General features: G+C 41.3%; 1 protein-coding gene across 3 annotated transcripts; it reads right to left on the bottom strand.

The window, feature by feature from the left end:
- Positions 1–7,596: 7,596 nt before the first annotated feature.
- pcbp2 (poly(rC) binding protein 2) lies at positions 7,597–15,466 on the bottom strand. 3 transcript variants are annotated; one of them, XM_088330762.1, is made up of 13 exons: positions 15,300–15,466; positions 13,549–13,671; positions 13,443–13,466; positions 13,126–13,158; positions 12,925–13,041; positions 12,717–12,848; positions 11,422–11,550; positions 11,250–11,324; positions 10,141–10,224; positions 9,857–9,929; positions 9,724–9,779; positions 9,469–9,638; positions 7,597–8,697 (listed from the first exon to the last, which is right to left on the bottom strand). In XM_088330762.1, the coding sequence occupies exons 2-13, from the start codon at positions 13,615–13,617 to the stop codon at positions 8,661–8,663; spliced, it is 999 nt and encodes a 332-aa protein (XP_088186888.1). In that variant the 5' UTR covers positions 13,618–13,671; positions 15,300–15,466; the 3' UTR covers positions 7,597–8,660. The 3 variants fall into 3 exon arrangements, with proteins under 3 accessions (XP_088186888.1, XP_088186889.1, XP_088186890.1); XM_088330763.1 differs by having other exon boundaries at positions 10,165–10,224; XM_088330764.1 differs by having other exon boundaries at positions 10,183–10,224.
- Positions 15,467–15,895: the final 429 nt, after the last annotated feature.

The raw sequence follows: 15,895 nt of genomic DNA, 5'->3' as shown, positions 1-15,895 counted from the left end.
TATTTAAGAAGTTCATGTGTGTTTTTCTTATCTGTGAAAATGTTATGGGTGGGCTCGAAACCAGGGAGTCACACCTACCGTGGCGGTGTGGGCGTGTAGAGCGGGCCAGCATCCCGGTCGCAAATTCACCGAGCACATTTTGGCATGAGTCCCCTGCGGCCGTCGCGGTGTTTGTACGTGGATACATTGTCCCACCTAACAGGGCCTTATTGACCCCCCTTCATATGTGTCTGCGATGCGCCAACAACTGGCCCTTTGAGTAGACTGGATGTAACCGGCCAACTTTGTGCTTTTGCACCCCTTTCCGTGGTGTGGCTGGACGATCCGTTAAACCCCCACCAGACCGATACCTTCCAAGTGACAGAGTTAGCTTACACCGAATGTTTATCCCACAATTAGCAGTTATCAGCTGAGCAGGAGGGTTCCACCATCAAACTTCCGGCACCGAACCCTCCCACCCTACCGTCCGGCTGTCAGCGGTTTTGTTGCCGTGCCCGGCCCCGGGAAACCCCCCAGCCACTGTTGTTCGTTTAATGTTGGCTCTGGCTGGTGGCATCCTATCTACCCATTCGTGCCCGTTGGGGTCCGGATGTGGTATGCCCATCGGGCACGTCACGGCCAACTTGTAGCCCGGCTGCCAGCCTGGTTGCGCAGGGGAGCCTGCACCAGTAAGCAGTCCGGGACGGAACCCGTTCGTGCACCCACTCAGCACCTTACCACCACCGGTTGCATCCAACCCATCTCCCTTAACCGGCCATCCTTGTCTGTCGATGCCACGACAACTGGAGCATCAGAGTCGGCCATTACCAATTTGCGGCTGCCTCCATTCGACATCCGTTTTTGGGCCGACTCCCGCTCCCACCTCCGACCTGAAGAGGTGTTGGATATCTGTGTTCACCCACCATCACTCACGCACTGACAGGTAGTGATTGTCAGGCCGCCCACCTGGGTGGTATGAGTGCACTGCAGGAAAGATGTCTAAATATAGCTAGAGATGTTGTTGGTGATAGGAATGAGTGGAGAGGTGTTGTAAAAGAATAGTGGGATGTTTAGACGCGTTCTAAGGGATGGGCAGGACACCTGTATGATGCGGCAGGGGTAAACCAGTGAAAGCTGTTGGGCCCTGTCGTTGAACAGAAGAGTGTGTTGTGTCACCCTGACCCGAGTGACATGGCCGCTTTCTTGTGTCCCGTTTCATCTGGAGGGACCAAATCATGACCAACCTGGGTGCCGAGGTGCTTAATTTGTTTGTTTGTTTGGGCATTCTGGTTGGCCATGGGTCAAAAGATTTTGTGTGTGTTTTTTTTTTGCTATTTTTTCCTTTTTTATTTTCTTTTTATTTTATTTGTTATTGTATGTGTTTGTCTTGCTGTCGGTCACCCCACTTGAGGGATATGACCAAGGTAGCTTGATAGATAGAAAATGTTAGGAGCAGTAGGTTTTCTAAATAGTCTGATTTCTAGACGTTAGGGATATCCTTATTCGATGTTGGAAGAACGATAGCCATAGAGCCATAGGTTACAGCATGGGCCCCTTTATCAACCCGGGAGTTTTTTTTTACCTGCTTTTCTTGTTATTCCCGTTTTCATTTTTGCCTCTTTTTCTTATTTTTTCTTCTCGATTTTGATTTCTTTTTTTATTTTAAATTCCCTTCTTTTTGTCTTTTTTTCTTTGTAAATTATATAGTAATATTGGAAGAAAATCGTGCTTTTTCCTCACTTTCAGTCTCCATAGTTTGGAGTTTCCCTTGGACTCATTTTTCGTGGCACTACACATTTCAGCGTCATGTCAAGTCAAGTCAAGTCATTTTTATTTGTATAGCCCTTAATCACAATTAGTCTCTAAGGGCTTCACAAGTTATTACATATAAGAAGTTTAGGTTATTCGTATGCTATAGAGTAGAAGTGAGTTTTAAGCCTAGATTTAAACATTTCCACCGAGGTTGCAGATCGGATCTCAGAGGGAAGTGCAGGGCATTGGCCAGGGTAGCGTTGAATTCATTTAGGAGTGGTTCGATGGAGCCTATGTAGGAAGGAAAGGACGCAACTGCTCCTGGAAGAATATCGGAGAGCTCAGAAACTGTGCCCGTGCTTATATTGCGTCCAGTGAATCCTTCAGTTTTTTTGGTACTACATTTAGCTAGCACCTCAAATGTAACTAAATAATGATCATCTAGTGGACAGATCTAAACACTGTTCCTGTAAGAACAGAAGAATGTTTTAATCAGCGCTTTTTGGGGTGGAAAACCCCCTTTTGCCCAACCTCACCCGGATCCAAGCTTCAGCAGACCCCAACTCTATTGAGTTTGAGACCCCTGCTATAAGCAGAGAGGGGAAGCGGTGTTCCTTTCAATCTGCGCACAGGAAAATCTATCCAGCGCCTAAAAACCAGGGCTCGAAATCGCGAATTCTGACAGAACTACAGTGCCTGCGGGTAAAAAACACTCGGATTCCACAAGCAGTGTGCTTTAAACGTGGTATTTTGTATTCAACGTCGGCAAGAAAACGAAATTGAGTAAAGAAAGCGTGCAAGTGGGAAGAATTATTGTGCCAGGAGGGGTCGGGGTGGGATGGGGATGGAATGGCTAGAGAGGCATCATTCTTTATTACAAATATATTTCAACATAAAGACACGAACGTGGTTTTTTTATTGATCACCTGCACTCTCTAGATCAGCGGTGTCAAACTCATTTGAACTCGGGGGCCACACGATAGAACAAACCTTCTGTAAAGAGAAAGAAAAAGAGAGATAAAGAAATAAGAGAAAGAAGGAGGGAAAAGGAGAGAGGGCGGGACAAAGAGAGAAAAAGAGAGAGGGAGAGAGCGTGAGAAACAAAAGATAAAAAGTCGTGAGAGAGGGGGAAAAGAAAGGGAGAGGAAGAAAGAAATCCAAAGAGAAATAGAAAGACAGAAGGAGAGAAAAGAGAAAAGAAAGCGCAAAGGGTATGAAGAGAGAAAGAGAAAAGAGAGAAAAGGAAAAAAGGAAATTAGAGCAAACGAAGTTAAAAAGACACAGAGAGAGAGAGAGACAAAGAGCAACAAAGGAAGAGAAAAAGAGAGACACAGAGAGTGAAAGAGACAGAGACAGAGAGAGGGAGAAAAGGGGTGGAAAAGAGAGAGAGAGAGAGAGAGAAATAAATACAAGCACTGTGTCTTTGTGACAGGCACCTGGCTTTGGCAACATCAAGTTGACATATTTCAACCTGCAGCTTGTTTTTCTCTTGCGCTTCTCTGGGTGTTGTCTCACGGGCCGGATTCAATCCCTTACAAGCCTGATCTGGCCCGCGGGCCGCTTGTTTGACACCTGTGCTCTACATGCCATTTCTCATCAACGTGACTACTCAACGATAGTTTCCATCTCTATTTCGAGAAGCGGCTCTTTCACCTCTACTCTTTCGGCTCCCAAACGGCTCTTCAGGTTGTTTTTGTTGCTTCCTTCCATATAGTAACAGTTATGATGTAACATCAGGCACAAAATGATTTGAAAAAGGCGGTGGGGGTGGGGGTTGATAAAGCAAATACAATTAAAAAGCTAAGGAAAGAAAATCATCATTTTCCTCATGTTGAGGTTTTTGAGTTTGTCCTTGCCCTCATGTAGGTTTTAGATCAGGGGATGGTGTAATAATAGTCTGTGGTTTGCAATAATCTGTAGCCCTTTGAGACTAATTTTGATTAAGGGCTATACAAATAAAAATGACTTGCCTTGACTAGACCCAAAAAAAGAAAAAGAAAAGAGGGTAAAGAGAGTAATGAAAAAAGAGCAGGGAAAGAAATAAGAAAGGGCATAAAGCCAGAAAAATAAAGGCTTGGGATGTAATAAAGAAACAAATAAAAGAAAAATGGAGAACAAAAGAAGAAAACAAAAATAGGTTCTCTCTGGTGTAGTCGGGGTTTTTAGTTTAGGAGCATGGAGGGTCTGCTTTATCTAACACAACATCCATCCACCCCTTATCTGCACCGCTTATCCTCAGTAGGGTCGCGGGGGTACCGGAGCCCATCTCAGCCATCCTCGGGCAGTGAGCAGGGGACACCCTGAACTGGTTGCCAGCCAGTCGCAGGGCACACAGGGACAGACAACTCACTCGCTCATTCGCACCTAGGGACAATTTTGGATTAAGGGCTATCAACCTGACATGCATGGTTTTGGAATGTGGAAGGAAACCGGAACGCCCGGAGGGGAGAACATGCAAATTCCACACAGGAGGTTCGATCTCATGACCTCAGAACTGTGCCGCACAGGCGCTAACCACTGCTCCACCGTGCTGCCCTCAACAACAGTTTTTCACCAATGTTAAGGTCTGGAGACTGACATTGCCATCCCAAAACATAATACTTGCTCCTCTGCATGGGTGCAGTTATGTTAAGGGTGGTTGTCCAGTTGAAGTAGACATCCCAGGCGCAACATTGACTTTGTTATCGATTCTTGAACATTGTTCGTGGGTATCTAATGATTCTGTGAATCCATGCGACTTGAAAAATGTATAAGATTGCCAGTAGATGCACTGGACACAGCAAAATGGAAGCACCAGCAATGTTGGTTTTGGAATGCTGTATTATTTCCAAATAACTCAATTTTCTTCAGTTCTGGATGTTCCAACATGACAAAGACCTGAAGCATACAGCCAGGAAAACCGAGGAGTGGCTCCGTAAGAAGCATATCAAGGTTCTAGCATGGCCCAGCCAGTTTCAGACATGAAACCAATCTAAAATCTTTGGCAGTTGCTCAAACTCCGTGTTTCTCGGCGATAGCCCAGAAACCTGACTGTTTTAGAGAAGATCTGTGTGGAGGAGTGGGCCAAGATCCCTCCTGCAGTGTGCAAACCTGTTGAAAGACTACAGGGAACGTTTGACCACTGTAATAGCAAACAATGGCTACTGTACCAAATATTAACATTCCTTTTCTCAAGTGTTCACAAAAACTTATTGCAGCTATATCACACAAATAGATCTTTAAAAAAAATCATGCATTGTGATTTCTGGATTTTTCTTTTTAGTTTATCTCTCTCAAAGTGGACGTGCACCTGCGATAAAAATTTCAGATGCCTCCATAATTTCTAAGTGGGAAAAATAGCAGGGTGTTTAAATACTTATTTCCTTCACGGTCGATAGATGGATATATAGGAGGTTGTCTGTAGCTTTAGTTCGGCTGTTCTCTCTTTCAGCGCTGCTAATCTGAAATTTTTCTTGGCCTTCGACTAAAGGTTTTAGCTAGACCCTATCTGAGAGGTAGGATCTGAACCATAAGAGAACGGTTCCTGAGACCAATCCATTTTTCCAACCGTTTCTAGTAAGATATTATGGTCCATAGTGTCAAAAGCAAGTCTGAAAAAGAAACCACATTGAACGACTACTGAATTTTCCGCACTATAGGGGGCACCCCCAAAAAATAGTTTTTGGTCCTATATCTTCCATACATGAGGCCCACCGGATTATAAGGCGCTACAATGGGAACGTCGACAAAACAGTCAGATAGTTCAGTCAAACTGATTACCCCCTTAACATTCCGAAAGCTTGCAAAGAAGCAAATAAGTGTCGTAGACACGTGCGGATGCGGTGTCCGTACGATGTCACTCAAATGCATCGTTCCAAATATCATTCGGAAGGTTAAAGTCTTGGGATTCAAGAAATGCCAACCATTCCTTAGTTTCTATTTTCTTTTTCGCTCGCAACTTTACTGTGCATATGACAATAAACACTTGGAATTGAGTTTAATTAAAAAAAAAAAGACCCATCACAGAAACATCGATATCACTCTGAAACAAGATACTGGGAAAATATATAGCCGGAGTAGCTCACCGAAGTCGTTGTGTTCAATAATAATGTGCAACCATGGTCCTCTTATATCCGTGAGTGTAGTAAATCCAGGAGAGTAAAATATTTACAAATACAGTACAGAAAAGTAAAATACTGTTTTCTCTATGCCGTTAACCCAACATGCTATTCACATTCATCTTTTTCGGCCAATTGCAGGCTTTGTTTCGCCCCTTTAGCCTATGCGAGCCTGTAAATGATCAAAAGGATCCGCCCCCTTTACCTCCGAATAACTTTAGCCAATAGTGATCGATTCAAATGATGATTGACACATTGGTTAGCCAATGAAACGCTGGTATATAAATCCCAGCATACACCGCGGACGACTTCGCCTTCGGGGGAAAATCTAGTCGGCGGTTGCTTTCATTAGTTGCAAGACTTGGCGACTTAATATTGATCCATATATAAAGCGCACTGTATTATAAGGCGCATTGTCAGTTTTTGAAAAAAAATAAAGGCTTTTAGGTGCGCCTTATAGTGCGGAAAATACGGTATTTTCATCAAAAATCCAGTTTAAATTACTTGTGAATGGAACTGAATATACTAGTGTTTTTTTCGCCCATAAACTCAAACGCAATACGTTTTCACTTGTATTTGACTATTATGGGGCACTAGCTCAGGAGGTAGCGCGCTCACCTTGGGATCAAGAGGACAAGGGTTCGATTCCCAGCTCCTCCGTGTTATATGTCGACGTGTCCTTGGGCAAGACACCGAATCCCTAATTCATCCGATGAGCAGGTAGTTGCCTTGCATGGGTGACGCTGCTATCGGTTAGTTCCCAGGTGTCAAACAGGCGGCCCGCGGGCAAGATCAGGCCCGCTAAACACTCGGAGAAGCACAAGAGAAAAACAAGCTGCAGTTTGAAATATGTCCACTTGATGTTGCCAAAGCCAGGTGCCTCAAAGACCCTGTACTTGTATTTCTTTCTCTCTCTTTATTTCTCTCTCTCTTTCCTTCTCTTTTCCACCCCTTTTCTCTCTCTCTCTCTCTCTTCCACCCCTTTTCTCCCACTCTGTCTCTTTCACTCTCTGTGTCTCTTTTTCTCTTCCTTTGATGCTCTTTGTCTCTTTCTGTCTTTTAACCTCTTTTTCTCTAACTACCTTTTTCCTTTTCTCTTTCTCTCTTCATACTCTTCGCGCTTTCTTTTCTCTTTTCTCTCCTTCTGTCTATTTCTTTGGATTTCTTTCTTCCCTTTCTTTTCCCCGCTCTCACGACTTTTTATCTTTTCTTTCTCACGCTCTCTCCCTCTCTCTCTTTGTCCACCCCTCTTTCCGTTTCCCTCTCTCTTTCTCTTATTTCTTTATCTCTCTTTTTCTTTCTTTTTAATATACTTGTCCGGCCCCCGACAGAATGTTCGTTCTATGGTGTGGCCCCCGAGTTAAAATGAGTTTGACACCCCTGGGTTAGTTAGTGTGTAAAAGGGAAAAGTGCACATTGTAAATGCGCTTTGGAAAGTCTTCATTGACTTGAAAAGCGCTATATAAATACAAACGATTTTACTACTTGAGTAGTATTTCAAGTACATTTCTACAAGTAGTACAATTCATATTAATGACTACACAAACAGGCCAACAATGAGTGAATTATACTAAATTGTACCAGTACATTAGAGCACTTGACATTTTGCTCACTTAGGGTTGGAAACAATAAAGAATATTTCAAATCTACAGCTACAATTTATGTTGTAGCCCACACTCCATAAAAAATGGTGACAGAAATGAATCGGTTATATTTTAAGCTAAGCATGACAATGTCCCATGTTTGTTCTTTTAAATAAAAAGTAAAATTTTAATTCAAGCATCTCACATCCTTTATTTCTGGATTTGTACGTCTTCAACAATTTAACTGCACTCATATCTACAATAGGTTGAGGTCGTGCACAAAACGTGAATGTCTTCATACTGCAAAGAATGACAAATTAAAATGTGACCCAGGCAAAAACAAAAGACAACAGGAAACTAGTGTTATTCTATTATTAACTTCTTTTCTAGTATGTAATAATTTATTACCTTAGCATGACACACTTTTGAAGACTAACATGTATTTTTTAGTCTTGCAGCATTCCCCAGCCCAGCAGTTAAGAAAACAAAATGGTTTCTCGATTTAAAACAAACATTTCATTTTCATTGCTTATATGTTTTTTAGTAATTGTTCAAAAATAAAATAATAAATTTCCCACTTGTTTAGGCCCATTCCTAGAAACAAAGCCCCACATGCCCACATGTGATCGCAATACAAAAGTAAAGTCCAAATTCAGGTCAAGAAATAGAATTCATGTAACACAGGAATGACAATGACTCAGAAGGTGATACCTAACAGTTTAAAAATCTTGCATTCAACTTCAACTGAGGCCATTTTGACCCGTTAAAAACCCGCCAAACCCAAAATGCAATGCTCAAGAAGCACAGCTCCAAATATAATTAATAGATTCTCTTCTTTCAAGGAGCAGTCTTAAATAAAAATAAATATATTCAAAAGGGAAGGGAAACAGTCCATCTAGAATGTTGAGGAATTTTTTCTTCATTTTACATTTTCTAGGAAAAATCTGACATAAAAAAGATTTATGCATTTTCAGATTTTTCTAAAACATTTGAACCTTTATCGAGACTATAAAGATTACAGCAAAAAGAACGAAAACCCCAGAAGTCTTTAGAAATTATTGTAATGCGAATTTCATACTTAATAAATAAAACACCGTGATCGTGATGTCAACGTTACAACAGAGGCGCATAGAACCCAAAGTAGAGAAGACCACGAGTTCCCATTATTTTTGCATGAAGTTCAATAAGGGACCTCTTGGTAAAAAGTTGGGGCGGGGGAAACAATAGACGCTGTTGAGTATCCTCCATGTCAGTTGGCTGCGAGTCCAGCAGCTTCAGAAGTGAGCCTGGGTGAAACACAACAACAAAAAAAAAAAAAAACAAAGCTTCACTTTTAGTATTTGAAACAGCTAAACCTGGTGCAAAACCGGCACCAACTGCGTGGACAATTTGGCGTTAGCTTCTTCGGCTGCAGAATGTCAGGCCTTCACACACCTGAAGCCGCTTTTAGCTCTACTGTAAGTTATTTTTGTCCCGTGTTTTCGTAATTATTTAGCGACTACCACAGAGTCAGATAGTGATTACGAAGACAAGCATATAGTAAGTACTGTGCCGGAAAAATAAATAACCTAATGAGTGCTGCGTCACATAAAATGTGAGCCAAATATTTTCAGACAACAGCGCCAGCGCCACATTACAGTAGACAATAGTGCCAAATTGCAACACAGACGTGAGAAGTCATCTTTTTGCGTTATTGTCATCGACGGTTTCTGGGTTATCAGACCAAATTGCATTCTCTTTTCATTATTCCTCTACAATTAAAAGAATCGCCAGCTACCTTACAATGACTCAAATGATAAGGAAATTGATTATTGATGCCATTGGCGCCATTTTCATCCGAAAAGTGTCCTCGACACACCGGACTCCAAAAGCAAAATGCCGATCGCCAGTGGTGTCGCACGCAGTGGGCGCCAAGTGTTCGTGGGGTTTATGAAAAACACGGTTCGACTAATTTGGAATTTGACATTGAAAAATAGGCTAACAAAAATACCATCTGTGCATCTATCCTATTGGCTAAAAATATTCACAATTATGCTTGGTGTGGAGTCAATCCTTACCGAGCATTGATCAGGTACTCCGCCAGATTGATGCTGGCATGTGAGCCACTGATGGTGACCTGTCTATCAGTGGAACCTTCCACAGGGTTGGCAATTTTGATCTGAGCGCCAGACATCTGACGGATCTCGTTGATCTTTGAACCCTGACGTCCAATGATGCAGCCGATGAGCTGAGAGAACCAGAGGTGAGCACAGAGTGAGAACAAGGAAAGATACCATCTAAAAACTGCGTTGCTGAAAACAGTTAGCATTTACGTCGTTTGGAATAGTAAGTTCATGCGAGCCGGCTTGTGCAGAGGCGTCCATTCCAGCTAAATAATAACAAACAAAGCACTGTCAAAGACTACAACATTTGGTGATAATTCAAAAGCAGTGACTGCCCACCTACCCTGGAAGCCCTGGTTGCCGTGCGCAATGGGAAAAGGGCTCTGCTGCATAGCCAGCTGGTGAAGTTTGGTGAGCTGAGGAGCAGAGATAGTGACAGACAAGACAACAAACACAGAATTCATTAAGTTAACTATTAAAGCCAAGCGACAATGAGAGGAATATATGAAATGGGTCATTTATTCTTAAATAGTGACATCAATTCAAATCTGGTCTTATACATGTTTTGGGTGGAAATGTGAGAGGAAGGTGACTAAAATACTATGATGAATCATCTTGGGACCAAACCTGCAAATATATTGGATCACTTACAGAGGGCCCTTCACTTACATCAGGCTGAGGAATGGCGTGCTGTCCTTGGACAGCATATGCCTGAAAAGAGAGAAACACACTTCAGAGGTTGTGGCAATCTCCCACAGAGCGGATATTAATATCCAACAGTCATCCGGCCTTTGGGTTCTCGCAGAACCAAATCATGCACACTCTAAATTGCTAAGATGGCTACCTTGATCCAAAACAGCAAAAGAACAATATTCTGGCTGGACAACAAACTAAAACACACATTTTCGGAGTCGCATCAAGCCTGACTTTACGTGCTTGCTGTCCTGCACATAAAGGACCAGTGAAGCAGTGTCTAGTGTAATGTGAAAAATGATGGCTAGAGTCAGTGTTAGGATGTGCAAGGTTTTTGTCCTTCAGTCGCAATAGTCGTCGTGTTTGTGCAGTCACAACACATCCAAATTGTTAACCCGTTTATGCAGCGTGGAGATACTTATGCATCTTACGTCCCACTTATGGTGAGTTGTGCTTAAGGAATACAGAGAATACTGGCCCAACTTTTACAATCTGCAGGTGGCAATTTAGAATGGTATTAAGAATTATCTGAAACTTTTGAAATTCCTCACATTTATGCATGAAATTACCATCAAATGTTATCTGATCCATGTCAAAATAACAGATGAAAAGACTGTTCTGCTATAACTAAAACTACCCATGCGTTTATAAGTTTCCACACTTTAATGAGGATGCAAAAGTGACAGAAGGAGGAATAAGTAACTGACTATTCGCATTTAATACTTTTGCTTATAAAAGCGTAGTTTCATTTTTGTCCAAGCCAGGTTATTCATTGCCATCATCATCATCAAACTCATCATACAAGTCAAAGATATTGGCTAATATGTTTGATTTACTCACTTACATCTACAATTCAGCACAAATGTTAACTTTATGAAATACACCGCAATCAGTTAACAGCTTTGGATCGAGTCCAACCAATAATTGGGTGGCTTACTTGATTTAGCATGTTCATTTGCGAGCCATGCAATCAACTGTACGTTCAAATTTGTGAACCTTAACACATCTAAAAAGCTGGCAAACAGTAAAAACAAACATCTTACCTGACCACCTGCAAAGATGACAGGAGAGCCTGAGGGTTTGGGTCGGTATGGGATCGTAACCCCTTTCGGAGGGGACTGGGCAGAAACAGTTACAAATTGAATTCACAAGTGAATCTAAGTGACGTCACTGCACAATTGATCTCAAAGCAATTTTACATAGTTGTTGTTTTACCTCAAGCATGACAACACAGATCTGCTTCACACACTCAATGATGGACTGTGGCGTCCCTGCAACTGTGATAGCACGTTCCGTTGAGTTGGGCAACATGTCCCCTGCTACTTGTACCTGAGCTCCTGCTGACTGTACACAAACATTTTCAAAGCAAAAGCAACTTGAAAAAAGTGCAAGCTTAGTGAGGATCATCGGTAATAACAGTTATAGAAAATTAAAGCATGAAATACTCTACAGACACACCTTTAAAAGGGCCCAGTTTAATATTTGACTACTAGATGTTGCCGTATTGTGTCGTGCAACTAAAATGAGTGCTAAAAAGTACAAGTAATAATACAAACTACAGACACTCAAACACCAAAACGTAACATTTTTTTTGTCCAGCCTTTCACAAAATTTCTGGGAGTACCCTTGACAGCAAGATGGCGGAAAATCGTGTCGGCTCTCTCTAGGTGAGCCGCATGTTATGTAAATACAAATTTCCCAAACTAGGAGTATTTAAAAAAAAATTAACTTTGATAGCCCATGTATAGTTACTTATTATTTCAATGATTTGTTTGTAATATATATAACATATTTATTATTTTATTGCTAGGAGGCGCTAAATAATACAAAATGTCCCTTTATGACTGAAATTTCCTACAATTAAGAAAACTTTACTACTGTATGGTCAATCATCCAAGCAACTCGGGATATTAAAAATAATTACCTTCAATCATTGCCCTTCAAGCAAAACAGTCATGTTAGACATATTGCTGCAATTCTATATTTAAGTCTAGTGGCACTCATTGGGCATACAATTATTCATTCCTAATGTGCAGGTAGTGTGAACTTTGGGACTGGAAATTGCACCTGAATTAAAATAAAATATCACATCTCATTGTAAGGGGAAAATGATGCAAAATAAAATGCTTCAACAATCAAACCACAATCGAATTATTCTCCCTGATTTGTAATTGAATTGTGAGCTACTCAAGGATTCCAATCCCTTGTGGAAAAAGCGTGATATTTAGGGCAACAAGGATGGGGTAAAAACGTTTGTGAAATGACTACCAAAGTGGTGGATAAACAGTCCCATATTGGGGCATGCCAACTATAATTTCTGTGGACAATGCATAAAGAAATTATTCGTTTAGAGGAAACATACAAAAATATTGTTATTCTGTCAATCCCGAATATGCTGAGCACTTGGTTAGTTTTCCTCTTACAAACAATTATAAAATACAAAGAAACATGAAAGGACACTCAAGCGAGTGCAGCAGATCGAATGTGTAGAGGAGTAAGACTGTGTGCACCTCTCTAATTTCTTTAATCTTACAGCCCCCTTTGCCGATGAGCGAGCCACACTGGCTGGCAGGCACGACGAGGCGCATGGTGACGGGTGGTTTGCTGGTGGCTGTACTGTTAGTCATTGAGGTACTGATGTCCTGAGGGGGAAAGTTCATCTTTAAGTAAACCAGTAGAATCTTGCTTCATCTTCAAAAGCAGTTTAGTAATACATACCTCCTCCAATTTTTCAATGATCATAGAAAACGCTTTGAAAATAGAGGTGGTAGGACCTGCGAGGGTAATGATCCTCTCTGGACAGTTCCCCTCAGAGATGTTGATGCGAGCTCCACTCTGCACACAGACGAGCAATGTAGAAAATCATAATGCAGAATCATAGACAAATAAAGGTGTCTCGATTTTTTTATGTTATCTTACCTCCTCTCTCATTTTCTTAACAGACTCCCCTTTCTGCCATTGAAAAATAACATTCACTAAGCAAACTGGAGCACTGAAAATTAGATACATCTATCATCTTGAGTGGTCTGCAACCACTATGCCGCGGACCGGTACTGGGTCGCGAGTTGTTTGGTACCAGGCTGCACTTTACCGCTTTTATTCGTGTACACACGCATTTGTTCACCCCACAAAAACCTCAAAGTTTACCAATGTTATAAGAGAATATTGTCAGACATCAAACCGGTCCGCGTTACAGGAAAGTTGCAGATCACTGATTTAAAGGGAAAATACTGTACCTTGCCAATGATACTTCCAACCTCCTACGATAGAAATATGTACAAATTAAGTGACAAGTGCACACACAGTAAGACAACAAGGCGAATCATTTGCATACAGACTCACCTTTCCATGCATGAGTAACCTGATAGTTAAGGTGACATTAAGTCCTCCTTCAACCAAGCTTGAGTCCATTGATGTAGCTGACTGTGACAGACGGAAGTGAATCTTTAGTCTCAGGCCAAATGCCTGCAAAAGCACACACACTATGTTACAAACAATTACTGCTATGTTTAATAAGAAACACTGAATTTAAGTCAAGTCAGGACATGTTTATTTGAATAGCCCTTAATCACAAAGAGTCTCAAAGGGCAGCACCATCCCCTGATCTAAAAACCTACATGAGAGCAAGGAAAAACTCAATAACCTTAACATGAGGAAAATGAAGAAACCTTGAGAAGGGACTGCACATGAGTTAATCCCCCTTCCAGGATGGCCAGGCTGCAATGGATGTTGCAACAATAAATAATACACAGTTATTGTCAACATAAAATATAGGTTATTCATGTGCTATAGAACTGCTCGTGTAAGTTTTAGATCAGATGGCATATTACTAGTTTGTAGGAGTCTGTGCAGCCATTTGAGACTCATTGTGATTAAAGGCTATAAAAATAAACATGACTTGAAAGAATCAAGAAAGATTTTGTGTTGTTTATTTGCCAAATAAAAGAAACTAGTCAATACAAACGATTTTGTTTTTATTTTACATAGACAGTCTTGCTGTGAGTAAATAGGTGCCCCCTTGTGTTTGTAAGGATTTTTATCACTTGAAAGGCGAAATGCAATCACTAATAAGAAGAACAATTGAATTAGAAGAGAAGAATTTACTGGATGAGGTTGATATGATGAGGTTCTTTTCTTCTATTCTATATGTATGAATTACGGAAACGTATGTCAAAAGTTTCAAAGTCTTTGATCTGCATTTTATATTTTATATAGCGCTTTTCAAGTCAATGACTTCCCAAAGCGCTTTACAATGTGCTCCACATTTCCCAATAGCGGCCCTGCAGCCATGTAAGGCGCTAACCTGCTTATTGGGGGTATTAAGGGTTCAGTGTCTTACCCAAGGACACTTCGACATGTAACACGGGCGAGACGGGATTCGAACTGGGATCCCTTGATCCAAAGACGAACGCTCTACCACCTGAGCTACTGCCGCCCTTGTCTTTCACTACAAAGATGTTCTATAGATGAACAAGAAAACGTGTCTTTGCCATGACGACGTTATAGACAGTGAGATATCTAACTGCCGTAATTCACATTAGACTGGCGCGAGTCCACTTATTCACAGCAGTACAATGAGCCCCTGTATGCGAAGGGCGCCATCTATTTCATGGTACCAGAGAGCTCCGCGATACACAATATGCGGAAAGAGTAAACCCTTTGCACATCATTTGAGATTGAAGTGTTTTGTGTCAAACACTTCTCGATAAGTAGTAAAGGACTACAAGGCAGCACGCTAACACCTCCAATCAAAGATAAATCCACATCACGATCTGTTAGTCACGCAAGCAGATGTCCAACCTTCACGACGTGCCGATTCAACCCAAATTTTAAGCATCACAATTGCCTGATTTGCAACACGATCGATCAATTGTTACTTATTAACATGATTTTTATAATAAATAGTTAAAAATATCAGCGACAAGCTAGGTCGCTAACGTGTTAGCATAACCGGTAGTTTTCCATCCGGCTTGCTAGCTTAAACGTTGCCTCCTCCAGGAAATAGTCAACACCCGCGGCCTTCGAACGTACTGTGAAAGTGCTAAAGTAAAACAGAGCTAAAACGCTTTAAGTGCCATAAATGAACTTCTTACTCGAAGCGTCCGTCGACGAGTGTCAAAGGAGTGGGTAGGGTGATAAGGGAAGAAGGGGGAAAGAGGTTCGGGAGGGACTTTTAAAAGGATCCGGGGAAGAGGGAAAAGACGTCGAGGTTCGATGGGACTCCACTCTACTGCTTAGCAAAACAGACAGAACTGATTCAACTTTGACCTCACCATAGCCACGCCTCTTTTGTGGATAATCATTCTCGCTTTACACAAGAAATCTAATTACGAGCTTATTTTTTTAAAATGTAGATTAAAAGAATTGCTGTAATAATAATAAAAATAACTACGATAACGAAACCAACATTTATTTGTATAGCACTTTTTAGACACGAAATGCCTATTTGCAGGGTTGGGTAGGGTTACTTTAACTGGATTACTTTCAATTACTTTTGGATTACTCCTATACCAAATATGCTAATAAAAGACAAAATAAACTAAATATGAATAAAATGATGAGTCACAACACGTGGTAAGCTTTCTCTCCTGGCTTTGATCTCTTTGATCTCCGGCAAAACTAACATAAAATGCGACAGAAACAAAATGAAAATAAATCTAAACAGCTTGCCAACATCATTTTTGCCGTT

This window comes from Urocampus carinirostris, chromosome 3, assembly GCF_059441175.1.
Source record: "Urocampus carinirostris isolate Australia breed hairy pipefish chromosome 3, RoL_Ucar_1.0, whole genome shotgun sequence".
Lineage (NCBI taxonomy): Eukaryota > Metazoa > Chordata > Actinopteri > Syngnathiformes > Syngnathidae > Urocampus > Urocampus carinirostris.
The sequence above is the reverse complement of the archived record's forward strand: the minus strand, read 5'-3'. Positions and strand labels throughout refer to the sequence as shown.